General features: G+C 42.2%; 1 protein-coding gene and 1 long non-coding RNA gene across 6 annotated transcripts in view; one reads left to right on the top strand and one right to left on the bottom strand.

Moving 5' to 3' along the window:
- Positions 1–1,027: 1,027 nt before the first annotated feature.
- On the bottom strand, positions 1,028–11,427 carry LOC110138886 (uncharacterized). 2 transcript variants are annotated; one of them, XR_002314318.2, is made up of 4 exons: positions 11,204–11,427; positions 9,256–9,446; positions 9,008–9,138; positions 1,028–1,426 (listed from the first exon to the last, which is right to left on the bottom strand). It is a non-coding gene; the product is annotated as an uncharacterized lncRNA (long non-coding RNA). The 2 variants fall into 2 exon arrangements; XR_011490948.1 differs by lacking the exon at positions 11,204–11,427 and adding an exon at positions 9,691–10,482.
- Positions 10,567–19,183, top strand: part of RAPGEF4 (Rap guanine nucleotide exchange factor 4) — a 316,724-nt gene continuing 308,107 nt past the window's right edge. For 2 of the 4 annotated variants that reach the window (XM_070476011.1, XM_070476009.1), the window contains exon 1: positions 10,567–10,853. In XM_070476011.1, coding sequence (XP_070332112.1) covers positions 10,789–10,853 — 65 coding nt within the window. In that variant the 5' untranslated portion in view covers positions 10,567–10,788. The remainder of the gene's footprint in view (positions 10,854–19,183) is intronic. The other 2 variants (XM_020896336.2, XM_020896337.2) reach the window with 2 other exon arrangements.

The following is a 19,183-nucleotide window of genomic DNA, read 5'->3' as shown; positions in this document are numbered from 1 at the left end:
TCCTGGTGGAGGTGAGGAGCTATGGGAACAAGGGCAGGGAGGCCTCTGGGTCATCAGGCAGGAAGGCAGACAGAGCTGAAACCTCCCTGGTGTGAATGTGGAGAGGGGACGGCGTGTGGCGCCTCTGCCCTGCAGGTCATGGTGTGTAAAGAACCACGTCTTCACTTCTTGACCTCTTTCTCAACCTTCTGAGTTATTTTCTGTTTCTGGAAGTGACTGATACTTTTAATCCAGAAATGCTGGTAAAAATCTTCTTTACTTGTATAGCACTGCCAATTTTTGGCGTGAATATTGGTGCCACCTAAGCAGAAGAGCTCTACTCATCATCAGGCTATTGCCCAGTTAAGATGTGACGTGTACTGCTTTTAATGATAATGACAATTCTCTGTTTTATTTCTGTCAAGTTCCACGTGCTCTTGGTTTAATGTAACCAATAAGATTTTTAGTCACAGTCTCTCTTTCCTGTTCTTATTTTCTCTGTGGAATCTACTATATAAGTAATCTGGTTTTGAAATCTGAAGGAGCCCATACTGGATTACAGACGAAGAAGAAATTACAACAAAATAGGTGACTGTAATTCATTCAAAATCATTTTTTTTAAATCAATATATAAAGTAAAGTATATAAAAAAGTTAGTACAGCACATCTAAATGGAATCATCCCAGGAGTTCACGACTGGTTCAATATTTAAAAGTCAGTCAAGGTAATTCACCTTCTTTTTTTTTTTTTTTTTGTTGGAGGCTAATTACTTTACATCATTACAGTAGTTTTTGTCATACATTGAAATGAATTAGCCATGGATTTACATGTATTCCCCATCCCGGTCCCCCCTCCCACCTCCCTCTCCACCCGATCCCTCTGGGTCTTCCCAGTGCACCAGGCCCGAGCACTTGTCTCATGCACCCAACCTGGGCTGGTGATCTGTTTCACCATAGATAATATACATGTTTCAATGCTGTTCTCTTGAAACATCCCACCCTCGCCTTCTCCCAGAGTCCACAAGTCTGTTCTATACATCTGACTCCGCTCACACAATATCAGAGAGCAATAGCAGCTCGTTAATTCACAAAAATAGTTACATTCCACTAGAAAACAGGCCTAAGATGAATGCAGTGATATGGTGACATTTTCCTCACCCCAAATTATTTGTCCAAGTTCCTTAGCGTTACTTCACCACTCACCTTCAGGAAGTGGCATACAGAACACTTTCACATAGAAAGGGGCTCTCCTTTGGCACACGTGGAAAGTTGTACCTGTACCGCACAGTTTGTAAGGTTAGTCCTTATACCTAGTTTGGATCTCAGTGATGTGCGTAGCAGTGATTTTTGCTGGTCTTGGTTCCAGAGGAAAAGTCTATTCTGGAAAGGTGGCCAGTTGGAGCATTCACGGTTTTTCACAGCTCTCTCCCACTAGGCAGGAAGCTCTTCTGTTGAATGAAATAACACAACAATGCCAGTCTTCTACATAGAAGTAAGTATGTTTCTCTAGTAGACAATTTTACTTCTGGAGCAGAAGATTTTTCTTCTTTTAGGACTTGCTTCCATAACTAAGTCACAAATTTTAACTGAATAATTTTGGAGACAGATGGTTCTTTTTAACTGTGCCTCTTGACTGTATACTTTATCTTTCTATGAAGTGTGCGTTGTGTTAGACGCTCAGTCGTGTCTGACTCTTTGCAACCCCATGGACTGCAGCCTATCCGGCTCCTCAGTTCATGGAATTTTCCAGGCAAGAATACTGGAGTGAGTAGCCATCCCTTCTCCATGGGGTCTTCCCAACCCAGGGATCAAACCTAGGTTTCCTGCATTACAGGTAGATTTTTTTTTTTTTTTTAACCATTTGAGCAATCAGGGAAGCCTGAAAAGCAGGTCCACTTGTAGCAGAAGTGGGGTTCAAACCCACAAGTATATAAATCCATTGGATCTTAAGGCAAATGCCTTAACCACTCTGCCTGGTACCTGCATCCTTCTGTGAAACAAGGGCCTAGAACCATATATAGACTCTTTACAGGAAGTGTAACCATTGCCAACTTAAACTTTTACATTGATCCTTTATGAATCTGGAAATTGAAGGCAGATAATCCCAAGCTTATTTTTTCTTGATTTCATAATATTTTAAAGTTTGCTTTAATTCCAGTGCCCCCCCAAATTCACACAAAGAAATGTAGTAGTACATAGTTTAGTAATGTAAATATTTGGGTCATTTGTGATTTTGCCTTATGGATACAATTTTTTAAAAATAATATTTGTTACTGTAAAAAGTTTAGTCACTTTCCTATCCCCACTTATTGCTGTCTTGAGACTTTAATCCAAATATACTCCCCACCAAATTCACAAATCTTCAAAGTTTTAAATCAAAACCACAAAGTTCTTTATTATAACCCACAAGTTGGGGCCTTCCTGATCAGATATTTTAAATTACACATTTCTTCTTTAGAAAACTCAGGGGACCAGTGAGCCGTACTTTCCTAATGAGTGTGGTATTCCTTACAACTCCCACATGGACAGCCTTGCCTGGAAAAGGCAATTGTCTTGGTTGAATAGGCATTAATGTTGAAGGTATGAAAAAAGGAAGTTGACTTGATTCAGTTTTCACTGGCCTATCCAGATGCTAAATTCAAATTTCATCTGAGGCACCAAAATATAATAGATATGAAATTCCAAAGTAAGGTGCCAAGATACAGAATTTCAATCAAATAACAAAGACCAGTTTCATGAGGCTAAACACCTCACCCAAAGAAGTAAATGAAAGTGTCTAGAAGTGGAAACAGAGGGAGGATTCCATGAGGAGTATTTTCTTGATGAGAGCTGTGCTGTGATTCCCATCAAAGGATCAAGGGTAGGGAAGGAAGGGCTTCAATAGGCCACCCATGAACAGTTCCCTACAGCTGGGGGTCAGTGGGGGTGGGGACAGGGGACTGATGTCTGACTTGACTCTAGCCCTGGAAGTCTTAAAGATCAGGAGAGAGGGACTGGTGAGCATCTTTGGCAATGGTGAAGAGTGCTGTCATTAGGATTGGTCTGCATTCAATTTATTGGAGCAAAGTGGGCATGAGTGTTTCTATTGACCAGCTGTGGGCCACACAAGAGAGAACCATCCTATAGCCACTTTAAGCCCTGCTCAGAGGACACCTGGGATGTGAGTGGAGGATAAACTGGGACTCCTAGAGAGAAAGGGAGTTTGGAGGGGGCCTCAGGAGAGCCAGGTCTGAATGGGGAGTTAGGTTTGTCACCAAATGAGTGACATCTGCTCATGTTGAAAGAGCCAGCAAGGAGGCTGCCCAAGAATACATGAAAGCATCTGAAAGACACCTTTGTCAGTCCCAGAAAATGTGATGACATCTTACAGCTATCCCAGCCAGGTAACTGTTCCTTTCTTCTCCTCCCCTCCTTACTCCTCTGTTCCTAGAGGAGTAAAAGCCAGCAGGTATTAAGTAGGAGCAGAGATGAGCAAGGAAAGAAGAAGCTGACCACACCCTCCTTCCTGAAGGCTGGACACCTGCTTCTGACCAGCTCTAGATGGTGGAGGAGGATAGAATTCTTATCTTTGAATAGATTGAGTGATAGTTGCTCAGTCATGCCTGACTCTTTGCAACCCCATGGACTGTAGCCTGCCAAGTTAGTAATACATTGGTTTGGATATTGTAATAGAAAGACTAATGCTTTATATTATCTATAAGGGAGGGAAAAAATTATATCCAGTGATAAGGATAGAATTACCCTCATTGAGCAAGTTTAAAGGGACAGTGTTCCATGTCTGGTTCTAACTGTTGCTTCTTGACCTGCATACAGATTTCTCAGGAGGCAGGTAAGGTGATCTGGTATTTCCATCTCTTTAAGAATTTTCCACAGTTTGTTGTGATCCACAAAATCAAAGGTTTTGGCATAGTCAATAAAGCAGAAGTAGATGTTTTTCTGCAACTCTTGCATTTTTTATGATTCAGTGGATGTTGGCAATTTGATCTCTGATTCCTCTGACTTTTCTAAATCCAGCTGAACAACTGGAAGTTCTTGGTTCAGGTACTGTAGAAGTCTCGCTTGGAGAATTTTAAAGACTACTTTGCTAGCATGTGAGATGAGTGCAATTGTGTGATAGGTTGAACATTCTTTGGCATTGCCTTTCTTTGGGATCGGAATGAAAACTGACCTTTTCCAGTCCTGTGGCCACTGCTGAGTTTTCCAAATTTGCTGGCATATTAAGTGCAGCACTTTCACAGCATCATCTTTTAGAATTTGACATAGCTCAACTGAAATTCTATCACCTCCACTAGCTTTGTTTGTAGTCATGCTTCCTAAGGCCCACTTGACTTCACATTCCAGAATGTCTGGCTCTAGGTGAGTGATCACACCATTGTGATTATCTGGGTCGTTAAGATCTTTTTTGCATAGTTCTTCTGTGTATTCTTGCCACCTCTTCTTAATATCTTCTGCTTCTGTTAGGTCCATACCATTTCTGTCCTTTATTGAGCCCATCTTTGCATGAAATGTTCCCTTGGTATCTCCAATTTTCTTGAAGAGATCTCTAGTCTTTCCCATTCCACTGTTTTCCTCTATTTCTTTGCGTTGATCTCTGCAGAAGGCTTTCTTATCTCTCCTTGCTATTCTTTGGAACTCTGCATTCAAATGGGTATATTTTTCCTTTTCTCCTTTGTTTTACACTTCTCTTCTTTTCATAGATATTTGTAAGGCCTCCTCAGAGAGCAATGTTGCTTTTTGCATTTCTTTTTTTGGGGGGATGGTCTTGATCCCTGTCTCCTATACAATGTCACGAACCTCCTTCCGTAGTTCATCAGGCACTCTGTCTATCAGATCTAGTCCCTTAAATCTATTTCTCACTTCCACTGTATAATCATAAGGGATTTGATTTAGGTCATATCTAAATGGTCTAGTGGTTTTCTCCACTTTCTTCAATTTAAGTCTGAATTTGGCAATAAGGAGTTCATGATCTGAGCCACAGTCAGCTCCTGGTCTTGTTTTTGCTGACTGTATAGAGCTTCTCCATCTTTGGCTGCAAAGAATATAATCAATCTGATTTCATTGTTGGCCATCTGGTGATGTCCTATGGTTATCTGGGTCATTAAGATCTTTTCTGTATAGTACTTCTTGCCACCTCTTCTTAATACCTTCTGTTTCTGTTCGGTCCATACCATTTCTGTCATTTATTGTACCCATCTTTCCATGAAATATTCCCTTGGTATCTCTGATTTTCTTGAAGAGAAATTTGGTTCCAAATTCAGAAAGGAGTACATCAAGGCTGTATATTGTCACCCTGCTTATTCAACCTATATGCAGAGTACATCATGTGAAATGCTGGGCTGGATGAAGCACAAGCTGGAATCAAGATTGCCAGGAGAAATATCAATAACCTCAGATATGCAGATGACACCCCCCCTTATGGCAGAAAGTGAAGAAGAACTAAAGAGCCTCTTGATGAAAGTGAAAGAGGAGAGTGAAAAAATTGGCTTAAAGCTCAACATTCAAAAACTAAGATAATGGCATTTATCCCATCACTTTATGGCAAATAGATGGGGAAAGAATGGAAACAGTGAGATACTTTATTTTTCTGGGCTCCAAAATCACTGCAGATGGTGATTGCAGCCATGAAATTAAAAGATGCTTGTTCCTTTGAAGAAAAGCTATGACAAACCTAGATAGCATATTAAAAAGCAGAGACATTACTTTACCAACAAAGGTCCACCTAGTTAAAGCTATGGTTTTTCCAGTAGTCATGTGTGGATGTGAGAGTTGAACTATAAAGAAAGCTGAGTGTCAAAGAATTGATGTTTTTGATCTGTGGTATTGGAGAAGACTCTGCAAGGAGATCCAACAGTCCATCCTAAAGGAGATCAGTCCTGGTGTTCATTGCAAGGACTGATGCTGAAGCTGAAACTCCAATACTTCACCACTTGATGAGAAGAGCTGACTCATTTGAAAAGATCCTGATGCTGGGAAAGATTGAGGGCAGGAGGAGAAGGGGACGACAGAGGATGAGATGGTTGGATGACATCACCAACTCAATGGACATGAGTTTGAGTAAACTCCAGGAGTTGGTGATGGACAGGGAGGCCTGATGTGCTGCAGTCCATGGGGTCGCAGAGTTGGACATGACTGAGTGACTAAACTGAAATGAACTGAACTGAAATGGACAGTGAGAGAAAACATTGAAGCTGCATTATAACTTCATCTGGAACATACAGCTTCTTCCATGAATAGGTTATTTTACCAGCAGGAGTGATGGTTAGATTTTTTTTAATAACCCACCTTCCATGAGGTACCTAAAACATGGTGAATCAGATTCTCCCCTTACATGGATATGAGTGAATGCTCTATCTTCAATAGAATTCCCAGGATGGAAAATGGAAAATGAAAATTTCCATGGCCCTAGCCCATGTCTGCTTCCCTGGTGGCTCAGATGATAAAGAATCTGCTCGCAATGCAGGAGACCCGGGTCGAACCCTGGATCAGGAAGATCACCTGGAGAAGGGTTGGAGGCCCACTCCAGTATTCTCGCCTGGAGAATTCCACAGATAGAGGAACCTGTCAGGCTACAATCCATGGGGTCACAAAAAGTTGGACACCACTGAGTGACTAACACTTTCACTTTCTTTTTTCAATCACTGCACTGTTGATCTATTAATACACATTGCAATAACTACACAGAGGTATGTACCTGTAGCTGTCCTATGGAAATCGTAGAGCTAGGCTTAGGCTGAATGCAGAAAAGATTGTGAGTTTAAGTTTAAAGAAGTCCTTGGAAAGCTTTGCTGTTTCTCTGGGAGGCACATTCATCCCTTGTACTCTACACAGTCATCACTTGCAATTTACCAAGGTCAAGGCCCTTTAGTATAAGTGATCTCAATTGATTGTCACCAAGTCCCTGTAAAATGCAGAAGGCAGATTCTATTTATCTTCACTGTACAGAGAATAATAACAATAATAATAGCTAAGAGTTATTGAGTGCATACCACATGGTTAACACTTACGTTAAATGTTTTACAAGCAACATATTCAAGTATAATACCATTAATTTCTCCACTTTACAGGTGATGAAACAGGGTCTTAGGTGAAGCAATTCATTTTAAGTGTTTACTTAGTAGAAGATGAAGCTGGAATTTGAACTCAGTTGTCAGTCCTCAAATTCCTAACTTTGAGCCTCTGCTCAGATGAACAAAATGGAACTCGAACATTAAGTAACCCATTCAATGTTCTATAACTAGTAACAGTTAGCATTAACACACCTGGGTCTTGCCATTTCTCGTGTTCATTTCATTAGAGATCATTGGAGATGTTTAGCTCTCTAATAGAAGGCTAAGCTATAGGAAGGAGATCAAGCAGATTTTTGCCAATCAAAATAATAGACCTCAAAAGAAAGTGTTACTAAGGGGGGAAATTTTAAAAGTTTTCATAAAAAAAAAAAAAAACCCCAAAACTATAGCTGTGTGTGGTGCTGTATGTTAACTAGATATTGTGGTGATTATTTGCAATGAATACAGATATCAAATCACTATGTTGTATACTTGAAACTAATATAATATGTCAATTATATCTCAGTTTTTTAAAAAGTTTAGTTACATCCATATGTGGGAATATTTCAGAGCCAGTAAAAATTTTTAATGAAAATTTCATTTAAATACACAAAGCATTTTTCCATTCCAAGTAGAAGTAGCCTATAAAGTAATAATGCTTTCAAGTCTGAATAATGCTTTCAAGTATGAATACATGTATTGATACACATGTTTGGGCTTCCTAAGTGGCAGTAATAGTAAAGAACCCACCTGCTAACGCAGGAGACATAAGAGACACTGGTTCGATTCCTGGGTGGGAAAGATACCCTGGAGAAGGAAATGGCAACCCACTCCACTATTCTTGTCTGGAGAATCCCATGGACAGAGGAGACTGGCAAGATGCAGCCCATAGGGTCACACAAAGTTGGACACGACTGAAGAGACTTATCATGCAGGCATAGACATACATACATACTTTTTTTCATATATACATGTTTGAATGTAAGCAGCAAGTTATATGCATTTGTTTATGGGTGTATGTGTGATTATATCTTTCAAAAATAGAAAATATAGAATGCAATGTGCTAAAATATTACCAGTGTTAGCTCTAGATGGTGGAATTCTCAGTAACATTTACTTTTTTTCTACACTATTATTTCCTGCCTAAAGAGCATTACATGTTTTTTTTTCCTTTCCCCTACTAGACAGGTTTATTATTTTAAAAATTATTATGAAAAACAATTTATAACCCTTTTACTCTTATCCCCTGAGCAGTCACTTTTGACATGTCTTCTACCCTTATGCTATAGACAAAACCAGTTACACTATTGCTCAGTGCCATGGCTGTGGAATCAGACAGACCCAAATCTGATTCAAGGCCTCCCGCTCCGGTAGCTGGAGTCTCACCAGCAAGGTATGAGCCCCTCAAGGCTCAGTGTCCCAGGGAGTATATTGCAGTGGCTGGAACCTATGTCCAGGGCTGGATAGGGACACGCGCCTGTTCTGGGAAGTCAGTGATTCTTGGTGCGCCTTCGAAAGGATATTCTTTGAATGATTGTTTAATTTCTATATAGATTAAAGGCAGGGTCCCCGCAGGGCAAAACAAAGGCCTTACAGTTCATCAGACCACAATCCTTAACAAGCATAATAGGGGCCTTGGGCTTTCCCTGCCACTCCAAGTGGCTCATCAACATCTTCTTTCCAAGCCAGTCAACACTCTCCCTGGAAGTACTGATAAATAATTTTCTCCAGTTCATTGCATTTTCAAAGACGTTTGTCCTCTCCTTGTGGAGTAACCCTGACATCTGTCCTTCTGACTGCTTCACAGAATGTTCCGAAGATTAAATGAGGTAACACATGTAGAGAACTCTGCACAGCACCTGATACTCAGCAGATGTTCAATAAATGATGACTATTATTAGTATCACAGCTAAAAATTATAGCAACTCCAAGCCTCCAGTAATGACAGGTCATGTGCAGTCCTTTTTGCCTCTGTCTCCTTACCTTTAAATATTCTCTGGGTAAAGGCATTTTGAGAAAGCATTTGGTGACCTTGGAATGTTCTCAAGAGCTCTCTGATGCCTTTATAAGTAAGTCTTAATAAATATAGGAGACTCATCTCCTTCTTCATATCTCTGTTATGAAAAAAATCAACAATAAAAATACCTTTGGCATAGTATAACATTGTATAGTATAACATTTTAAATGTTATTTACCTTAAACCCAGTAGAAATCAACAGGATGGAGGTTACCTGGGGGACAAGCACTAAACCAGGCGATGTTGCTGAGGGCGCAGAGTTAGGTCTGAAACCAGATCCTGGCGAGGGAGCAGAGGGGAAATGGCGATTCTTTGGAGGAGTTTTATTGGGATAAAATGCACCTGCTTTTATTAGGATGCCAGAATGCACCTGCTGTTTCATTCTCTCCAGTCTCCTTGAACATCCTTTGAGCAGGGGAATGAGAGGAGTGTAGGAGAGAAAAAAAATAACAGAGTGAGATTAGCAACGCCCTGTCTCCTTCCTCATTGTCTGTTTCCAAATGCGCACCATCAGTATCAAAACACTGCTTGGCAGTAGTCTAAAAGATTTAACTTGCCCCCAAATTCCTAAGCAACCACTGGTGTGGAATTTGATTTTTGACAGAGTGCAACTGAACTTCAAAGCCTATCATTTATTTTGTACACCTACCAGAGACAGGTGTAGTGACCACCCCTTCCACACTCCAGACACAGAACGAAGGACACGTGGGGCCAACCACTCAGGTTACCCCAAGGGCAGTGGGAACTTGGTCCCCGAGCCGAACCACAGTTCTGCTGTGGCCCCACTGCTCGCCATTCTTAATTGTGTGCTTGTGTGTGTTCCACTGAGTAGGTGATGGGAGCCCCAGCAAGTGCAAGGTTCAAGGCCGGAAACTTCAGTTTTTCAACCCTTCAGTCATGCCTTGAAGAAAGAAATGACAACCCACTCCAGTATTCTTGCCTGGAAAATCCCATGGCCAGAGAAGCCTAGTGGGCTACAGTCCATGGTGTCCAAAAGAGTCGGACACAACTTAGTGATTAAACAACAGCAGTCACCACTGGTCACCATTCTGGGCCCTCTGGGCTTCCAGCCGTGTCTGCACTGCCTCTCCGTTCCGTCCCAGGCCTCCCTCAGCCTCCCAGGGGAAACTGAGACCGCTGCGGGTGTTTCCAGGCCAAGTCACATAGTCCTCCTCTCCATCCCTTTTTGAAGGAGAAACAGCAAAGGTGAGCAGGAAACCGCCAGCAAGTTTTGACAGCTGCTGAGGGAGACTAATGGGTTTCTAAGGAAACAGAGAGGCAGCAGCCATTTTAGTGGCATTTGCTGTATGAAAAATATATAGACATTGACATCCGTCCCCGTCCCCCCCACCCCCACCCGCGGCGCCTTCCTTCCCTCCCGCCTCGGAGGCCCCGAGGTGAGGGGTGCGGCCCAGGTCTCCCGGAGACGCAGCAGCCACCTGTCGCAGGTGGCCTGCCACCCGGGGTCGCCCCCCGACCCCCTCCCCGCAGCGGGCGGGCCCGCGGGACTCCCCACCCCCGGGCGCCGCAGTGCAGCGCGGTCCCCGCGGCCCGCCCCTCGGGTCCCCTCCCTTGCTGGCCCCCCGCCCGGCGGGCCGCGGGGAGGGCGGGCGCGTCGCCGCGGCGCTGGGCGCGAGGCGGGCGGGGAGGAGCGGGTCCGCGCGGCTGGCGAGGCGCGGGCGAGGCGCAGGCAGAGAGAGCGCGGGAGGTCGCCGCAGCCTGGGGACACCGCGCGCCGCTGCCCATCATGGTCGCTGCGCACGCTGCCCATTCTTCCTCCTCGGCCGAGTGGATCGCCTGCCTGGATAAAAGGTAGCCGGGGAAGCGCCCCCGCCGGCCGGGGCTCTGCGCGCTGTCTCTGCCCGGAGACCGCCGCGAGGACGCCCGCCGGGGCCGCGGGAGGAGGGTCCCCGAGCGGGGAGGGAGCGGAGGATCCGCGCCTGGGACCGGCGGACGCAGACCCCGGTCTCTCATGGGGCACCTGGTGCGCGAGATTTTCACACGTGGTGGAGAAATTGCGGCGCAGTGGGGGGAGCCCCAGCCCCTCCAGGTCCCCCTCGCCCCTCCAAGGTTTCCTCGCCCCCTGCCCCTCTCGACTCCCGGCTCGGCGCTCCAGTCGGGGTTTATTTTCCTAGGCATCACCGGAGAGACTAGATTCCTACCTTCTTCTGGCTGGGATCCTTAGGGGTAAATAAGTTTCAAGGAGGGTGGGTGGAGAGGCAGGTGCAGAGTAACGTGCTTTTTTTGTTGTTCCTGAAAGCCAAGTGTGAAGGACCCAGTTGAGCTGTCAAATGCCTTCTGAAATTCTCAGCTTCTGCCCCCGCAGTCGCTCGCTCAAGGTCTGTGTGAGGAAGGTCACGCGGGAGACTGCTTTCGTCTTAATACCCTACCTCTCGGGAAGAGACCCTCACTCTAAAAAAATTAAAACCGTAAAGCACTGTAACTCCCGACGACAGCCCTGTGCAAGGAGGGTGCAGTGTGTAACAGCGGACTGCAGTTGTTTGCAGGCTCTGACAGCATAATTTTCTGTTTGTCCAGATTGTGGGTTTAGCAGTAAACATTACCCAGTATGTTAGCAATTAGTTTATTACCCTGATTAAAAGGTGATGCATCTGAACTTTTAAGAACTGGGTAAGAAATCTTGCGGAGTGAACTGCCTCTGATTTTTCCAGTTTGATGCAGCAGGGCAGTGATTCATGTCTTGCAGTTATCTGCATGACATCTCTATTTGCATTTGGGGGAAATATTTTGCACTCTGCCATATTGAAATTTTTACAATTAGCAGATTCGTAACCAGATCAAACTTGAAAATCTGAAGTGTGACGTGCTCTGCATACTTTACTAGATAGGCCTTTGTTGAAAAAATTAAATAATTTGTGAAAAACTAAATGTGGCTCATTTGAATAACTTAATATATCTGAGAAATAATTTTGCCTTTCAATTACCACAGAGTAGCAAGATTTTTTTGGCAGGCATTGCCCTATTTACGTCTAAGATGATATGTGCTAATATTAAAAGAGTTGTGTGCAATAAATAGTAAAAGAATTGAAGTGACGTTTAAATCATGGAGAATTATGTAGAGAAACTAAGTGAAGAACCTGCTAATGTGATAAGTAATCTAAATTTAATAGTTTAGGAAAGACAAATTATCAAAGAAGAGAAAATCAAGCTCTTGTCCTTATAAATAATGGTGCTTCCTCATGAGTAAATTGTTTAGATAATAGACTGCATATTTCCATTTGCAGAAATTCATGGCATGCCATTTTTTGAACAGTCAGTGATTCACTGGCAACCCTCTAGTCATTAAGTACTTATGGCAAAAATCATAGAACAGAACTAACACAAGTGGGGCATGACTCTTTCTTTTCATAATGTGTATTTGCCCAAATGATTTTTGTTTGGAATGGATTTTTAGAACATAGTGTCACAATCTAATCTGGTACTACAGAATGTTCAGGGGTGGAGTTGGGGGTAGAATCCTCCATAGATACCAAGCCTAATTTTCCTGGAGTGCAGGAGAGTAGACAGATCAATTTAAGATTTAACCCTTAATCAAATTAAGTGTTTTAGGCCTAGAGCTGTCACCAATCACAAGCTCTGATCTTGGACATGTCACTTTTATTTCCTTGAGTGACTGAAAAATGAGGCTAATGCTATCTGTCTTACCAAGGATTAGTGGGCCAAATGGAAAAAAAAATCATGAAAGTAATGTGAAAACTGTGAGTTGCTATGTGAGCATATTATTTTGTAGTGTTAAGAGAACCTTGCATTTTCCATGGTGTTATTGCTAGAATTTATTTTAAGAGTTTAAGAGTGGCAGTCTCTTGATAAGAGGGCCTTGAAATACTTGTTTTGAAGTGATGTGTTTTTTTTTTTTTAAATTTTTAAAAATCTAAGTATTTTTACTTAGATTGTCTGCTGACTTTTTAGGGGAGGAGGGAGATTAAGGATGCTGATGGAAGTTGGCTGGGGAAGCCCCTGAAGTCATTCCTTTTGGGACACTGCCCTCAATATTTCTGAGAAATGCAATCTTGATGCTCTATTCCAGGCACTGTGTTAGGCATGAGGGAGGCAGGGAAAAAAAGAAAAGATGAAAGTTGTTTATTGACTTAGTAGGGTGGGCAGGTGGGGGTGGGATAGTTACATAAACAAGCAAATGCAATGCAGTCGTAAGTGCTTTAATGGAGAGGTATGAAATGCTTTGGGGATGCAGAGGAGAGCCTCAGCAGATCTGTCACGGATGCTTCCCACAGGTTCCTGTCCTTGGAGGTTGAGGGGAATTTTCTCAGGCAGAAAATTCTGGGAGCAGTGTGAACAAGGACACTTAGGTGTGGCAGATAAATATGCTCATTTTGTCTCAATCACAAATTCCTCTTGTGACCAAATCAAGAGTATAAGAACATATGCTCTGCTTTTCTAAAACTCTTGATTATGGGTTTTTGCAAGCACACATATAAGCAAAGAGGAAATGGTACAGTGATCCTTGATGTCCCGTCTGGGGAAATGATGCTGGGACCTTTTCCACAGCTGGGAAGTATAGTTTAGATATATGTATCATGCACGTGTCAACTGTTGTAGACAGCTAGAAAAAGAGCAACGGCAGATTGGAAATAAAAATGGGAGTTAAAGTAGAAAGTCTGCAGAAGTAAAGGATGTGTAATGAAAGTTGAAACGAACAATCAAAAAAATAGGAAAATAATCCAGTAGAAATATTTGTTAAGTGTGCCTAGGAAGTTGTCATAGATAGGCAATGCTGTATAAGCTTATGTATGGGGAGGGAGGTTAAAAATATGTAGATATGTGGTTTAGGTTGAAGAAACAAAATCTAAAGCTTTTTATATATCACGCATCCAAATTCTTGGACTATGGCACCGCTCAGAAGGTGAGAGTGTATGAATACTAATTTTAAAATCAGAAAGCCATTGAACATTTGGATGAATAAAAATACCTTGAAAAAAGTCTCAACAGAAAACATTGTCAAAACAAAACAAGCTTAGCACTGCCTCATTTATCTTACAAATTTTTTTTGAGCAGGGATGGTAACTAGAAATGTATTACACAGAACCCCACTATTTGGGGTTTAAGATATGTAAAGTATCTTTTTATAAAAGGTACTTTGTATGCAAAATACCTTTTAAAAATGTGTTGACCATTTTTAAAAATATTAGTGAAAATATTTTTCCCGTAAGATTTTAAGTTTTGCCACTTGTTAATTTAAGAACCATTATAGATCATAATTCTCATGGTTGGTAAGGGCGTGTTATGAAGGGACCACACACATTCACAGTACGTATAGTCACAGTATAGTGAATTGTTGCCAGTATTCATCACTGTGGAGCTGGAGTTGGCAAACTATGGCCCATGGGCCAGATCCGGCAGCTGCTTATGTGTCTCCTGAGCTAAGAATGTTTTTTACATTTCTGAGTGGTTGTAAATAAACCACAAGATTAATCTTTTGTGACCCATGAAATTTATATGAAATTCAAATGTCAATGTCCACAAGCAAAGTTTTACTGGAATATAGCCATGCTCATTTGGCTACATGTTGTTTACGGCTGCTTTCACAGTACAGTAGCAGGGCACTGTGTGGCTCACAGATTTTGAAGTATTTGCTCTGTGGATATTTGAAGAAAAAGTTTGCCATCCCCTGTTATAGGTCAAAGAATCTACCTAAGTGATTAACAGAGAAATCACTGGAGATGAAAGTTGTTCCTTGTCTGGGAAGGAGTTGATGATGTTTGGTTTCTTGTCCTTCAGTTAAAAGTGTAGTGTGGAGGGAGGTTCTTGGTTGATTAAATTATTTGTGGACCACCTAAGCAGAAAAGAAAGTTAATATAGTATAAGTATGTGAAAAAAGTTGTCATCTTTCAAAATAGCTGAAGAATTTTTTAAATTATTAATTTTTCATTAAAAAAAATGCCCCTTACATAATTCTCTGCATCTGACTTGATTCCTAAATAGATGTTGAGTTAGCTATTTTTGATGGGGTTGAATGAGAGTGAAAGAAATCAAGAAACAAATTTGTTAAAAACAAAAATGCTTTTTAGTACACATGGTGAAAGAGGATGTCTCAGCTATCAAAGAAGCATCAGACATGGTCCCAGCCTTGAGGAATCTAGAAGATCAAAGAAGCATGCAGAGCAGAAGGCTGGGGAAGGCTGGTGTCTACCTAGGCAGGTCCCAAGGGTTGGCATTACCCAGGATTCAGGGCTGGTCTTACAATCTTGAAATTCTGACTTGTCAGCACATCAAGAATTAATACATTTTTTTCCAGGGATAGATATATATGCACCAAACTCTCAGAACCTGTAAAAATGAGAAAGTTTATTAATTTGATAATTCCAGTAGTCATGTATGGATATGAGAGTTGGACTATAAAGAAAGTTGAGCACCAAAGAATTAATGCTTTTGAACGGTTGTGTTGGAGAAGACTCTTGAAAGTTTCTTGGACTTCAAGGAGATCCAACCAGTCAATCCTAAAGGAAATCAGTCCTGTATATTCATGGGAATAACTGATGCTGAAACTGAAACTCCAGTACTTTGGCCACCTGATGAGAAGAACTGACTCACTTGAAAAGAACCTGATGCTGGGAAAGATTGAAGGCAGGAGGAGAAGGGGATGACAGAGGATAAGATGGTTGGATGGCATCACTTACTCAATAGACATGAGTTTGAGCAAGCTCCGGGAGTTGGTGATGGACAGGGAGGCCTGGCGTGCTGCAGTCCATGGGGTCGCAAAGAGTTGGACATAACTGAGCAACTGAACTGAACTGAACTGAGCATCAGAGAAGTGGAAACTGCCATCCGTTGGCTAATATGTTCCTTTTCTAGGCAAGCTGTATGGAAATCCAATTGCTATTAGAAGGCCATGTTGTGCATTTACAATGAGAGGCAAAGCTGCCAGGAGATCAGGACACTTACAACTTCTGGCCAGCTCATCCTCTTCCTAGAGCAACAGAGCTTGGCAATTGAATTATAATCAGAAGATAGTTCTGGGAATTCTTCAGGGCAGTTTGGTCATCACCTCTTCCAGTTAGAGGATCTTCTGAGTGCTCCCATGGGACACTTTGTTACACTTTGTCTAACAATGTAATAGTACAACTCAGGCTTCATCACAATTGCCTATCTACTCCCTTCTGTGCATCGCTTGGTGTTGTGTTGTGTTGTGGTCATCATTTTACCTTCAGCTTCAGGGCAGCTCCCTAACTGTAGAAAGTACTTTTGGGACCAGGGTGAGATGTCCAGAGGCATCGTCTTCCTCAGGGATGCAGTAACCTCTGCTCCCTTAGGGCAAGTCCCCACACTGGGCCCCTCTGCTGGAGAAAGGGTTCCCTGGCACCAGCATCTGCCTCTGCTTTTCTCTTACTTTCTTGATGTGATGTGAATCACTTAAAAAAAATGACATGGCATGGCATAGCTCTATTCTAATTTTTATTTTTGAAGTTTATTATGGAAAATTTCAATACATGTAAAAGAAGAGAGAATAGTATAATAATTCTCTTGTTCTACCCCTTTGCCTCCAACAGTCATCAACTCACATTCGATCTTCTTTTATTTATACCCACTTGTCCCCCAGTCCTATGGCCACTGATGAGTTTTCCAAATTTGCTGACATTCTGAGTATAGCACTTTCACAGCATTATCTTTTAGAATTTGACATAGCTCAACTGAAATTCCATCACCTCCACTAGCTTTGTTTGTAGTCATGCTTCCTAAGGCCCACTTGACTTCACATTCCAGAATGTCTGGCTCTAGGTGAGTGAGCACACCATTGTGATTATCTGGGTCATTAAGATCTTTTTGGTATAGTTCTTTTGTGTATTCTTGCCACCGCTTCTTAATATCTTCTGCTTCTGTTAGGTCCATACAATTTCTGTCCTTTATTGAGCCCATCTTTGCATGAAATGTTCCCTTGGTATCTCTAATTTTCTTGAAGAGATCTCTAGTCTTTCCCATTCTATTGTTTTCCTCTATTTCTTTGCGTTGATCTCTGCAGAAGGCTTTCTTATCTCTCTTTGCTATTCTTTGGAACTCTGCATTCAAATGGGAGTATCTTTCCTTTTCCCTTCTCTTCTTTTCACAGCTATTTGTAAGACCTCCTCAGAGAGCCATTTTGCTTTTTTGCATTTCTTTTTCTTGGGGATGGTCTTGATCCCTGTCTCCTATACAATGTCACGAACCTCCTTCTGTAGTTCATCAGGCACTCTGTCTATCAGATCTAGTCACTTAAATCTATTTCTCACTTCCACTGTATAATCATAAGGGATTTGATTTAGACCATACCTGAATGGTCTAGTGATTTTCCCGCTTTCTTCAATTTAAGTCTGAATTTGGCAATAAGGAGTTCATGATCTGAGCCACAGTCAGCTCCCGGTCTTGTTTTTGCTGACTGTATAGAGCTTCTCCATCTTTGGCTGCAAAGAATATAATCAATGTGGTTTTGGTATTGGCCATCTGGTGATGTCCATGTGTAGAGTCTTCTCTTGTGTTGTTGGAAGAGGGTGTTTGCTATGACCAGTGCATTCTCTTGGCAAAACTCTATTAGCCTTTGCCCTGCTTCATTCCGTACTCCAAGGCCAAATTTGCCTGTTACTTCAGGTGTTTTCTTGACTTCCTACTTTTGCATTCCAGTCCCCTATAATGAAAAGGACATCTTTTTTGGGTATTAGTTCTAAAAGGTCTTGTAGGTCTTCATAGAACCATTTAACATCAGCTTCTTCAGCATTACTGGTTGGGGCATAGACTTGGATTACCATGATATTGAATGGTTTGCCTTGGAAACGAAGAGAGATCATTCTGTCATTTTTGACATTGCATCCAAGTACTGCATTTTGGACTCTTTTGTTGACTATGATGGCTACTCCATTTCTTCTAAGAGATTCCTGCCCACAATAGTAGATATAATAGTCATCTGAGTTAAATTCACCCATTCCAGTTCATTTTAGTTTGTTGATTCCTAGAATGTTGACCTTCACTCTTGCCATCTCCTGTTTGACCACTTCCAATTTGCCTGGATTCATGGGCCTAATATTCCAGGTTCCTGTGCAATATTGCTCTTTACAGCATCGGACCTTGCTTCTGTCACTAGTCTTATCCACAACTGGGTGTTATTTTTGCTTTGGTTCCATCCTTTCATTCTTTCTGAAGTTATTTCTCCACTGATCTCCAGTAGCATATTGGGCACCTACCGACCTAGGGGGTTCCTCTTTCAATGTCCTATCTTTTTGCCTTTTCATACTGTTCATGGGGTTCTCAAGGCAAGAATACTGAAGTGGTTTGCCATTCCCTTCTCCAGTGGACCATGTTCTGTCAGACCTCTCAACCATGACCCGTCTGTCTTGGGTGGCCCCACATGGCATGGCTTAGTTTCATTGAGTTAGACAAGGCTGTGGTCCATGTGATCAGACTGGCTAGTCGTCTGTGATTGTGGTTTCAGTCTGTCTGCCCTCTGATGCCCTCTCTCAGCATCTACCATCTTACTTGGGCTCCTCTTACCTTGGACGTGGGGTATCTCCCCTTGTCTGCTCCCTCCTGTGTCGTGCAGCTGCCAACATCCACTGGATCATTGAAAAAGCAAGAGAGTTCCAGTAAAACATCTATTTCTGCTTTATTGACTATGCCAAAGCCTTTGACTGTGTGGATCACAATAAACTGTGGAAAACTCTGAAAGATATGGGAGTACCAGACTACCTGACCTGTCTCTTGAGAAACCTGTATGCAGGTCAGGAAGCAACTGTTAGAACTGGACATGGAATGACAGACTGGTTCCAAATAGGAAAAGGAGTACATCAAGGCTGTATATTGTCACCCTGCTTATTTAACTTATATGCAGAGTACATCATGAGAAACGCTGGGCTGGAGGAGGCACAAGCTGGAATCAAGATTGCCGGGAGAAATATCAATAACCTCAGATATGCAGATGACACCACCCTTATGGCAGAAAGTGAAGAAGAGCTAAAGAGCCTCTTGATGAAAGTGAAAGAGGAGAGTGAAAAAGTTGGCTTAAAGCTCAACATTCAGAAAACTAAGATCATGGCATCTGGTCTCATCACTTCATGGCAAATAGATGGGGAAACAGTGGAAACAGTGGCTGACTTTATTTTTCTGGGCTCCAAAAATCACTGCAGATGGTGAGTGCAGCC

Source organism: Odocoileus virginianus, chromosome 13, assembly GCF_023699985.2.
Source record: "Odocoileus virginianus isolate 20LAN1187 ecotype Illinois chromosome 13, Ovbor_1.2, whole genome shotgun sequence".
In the NCBI taxonomy this organism is placed as follows: domain Eukaryota; kingdom Metazoa; phylum Chordata; class Mammalia; order Artiodactyla; family Cervidae; genus Odocoileus; species Odocoileus virginianus.
This window is presented reverse-complemented; position numbering and strand designations above follow the sequence as displayed.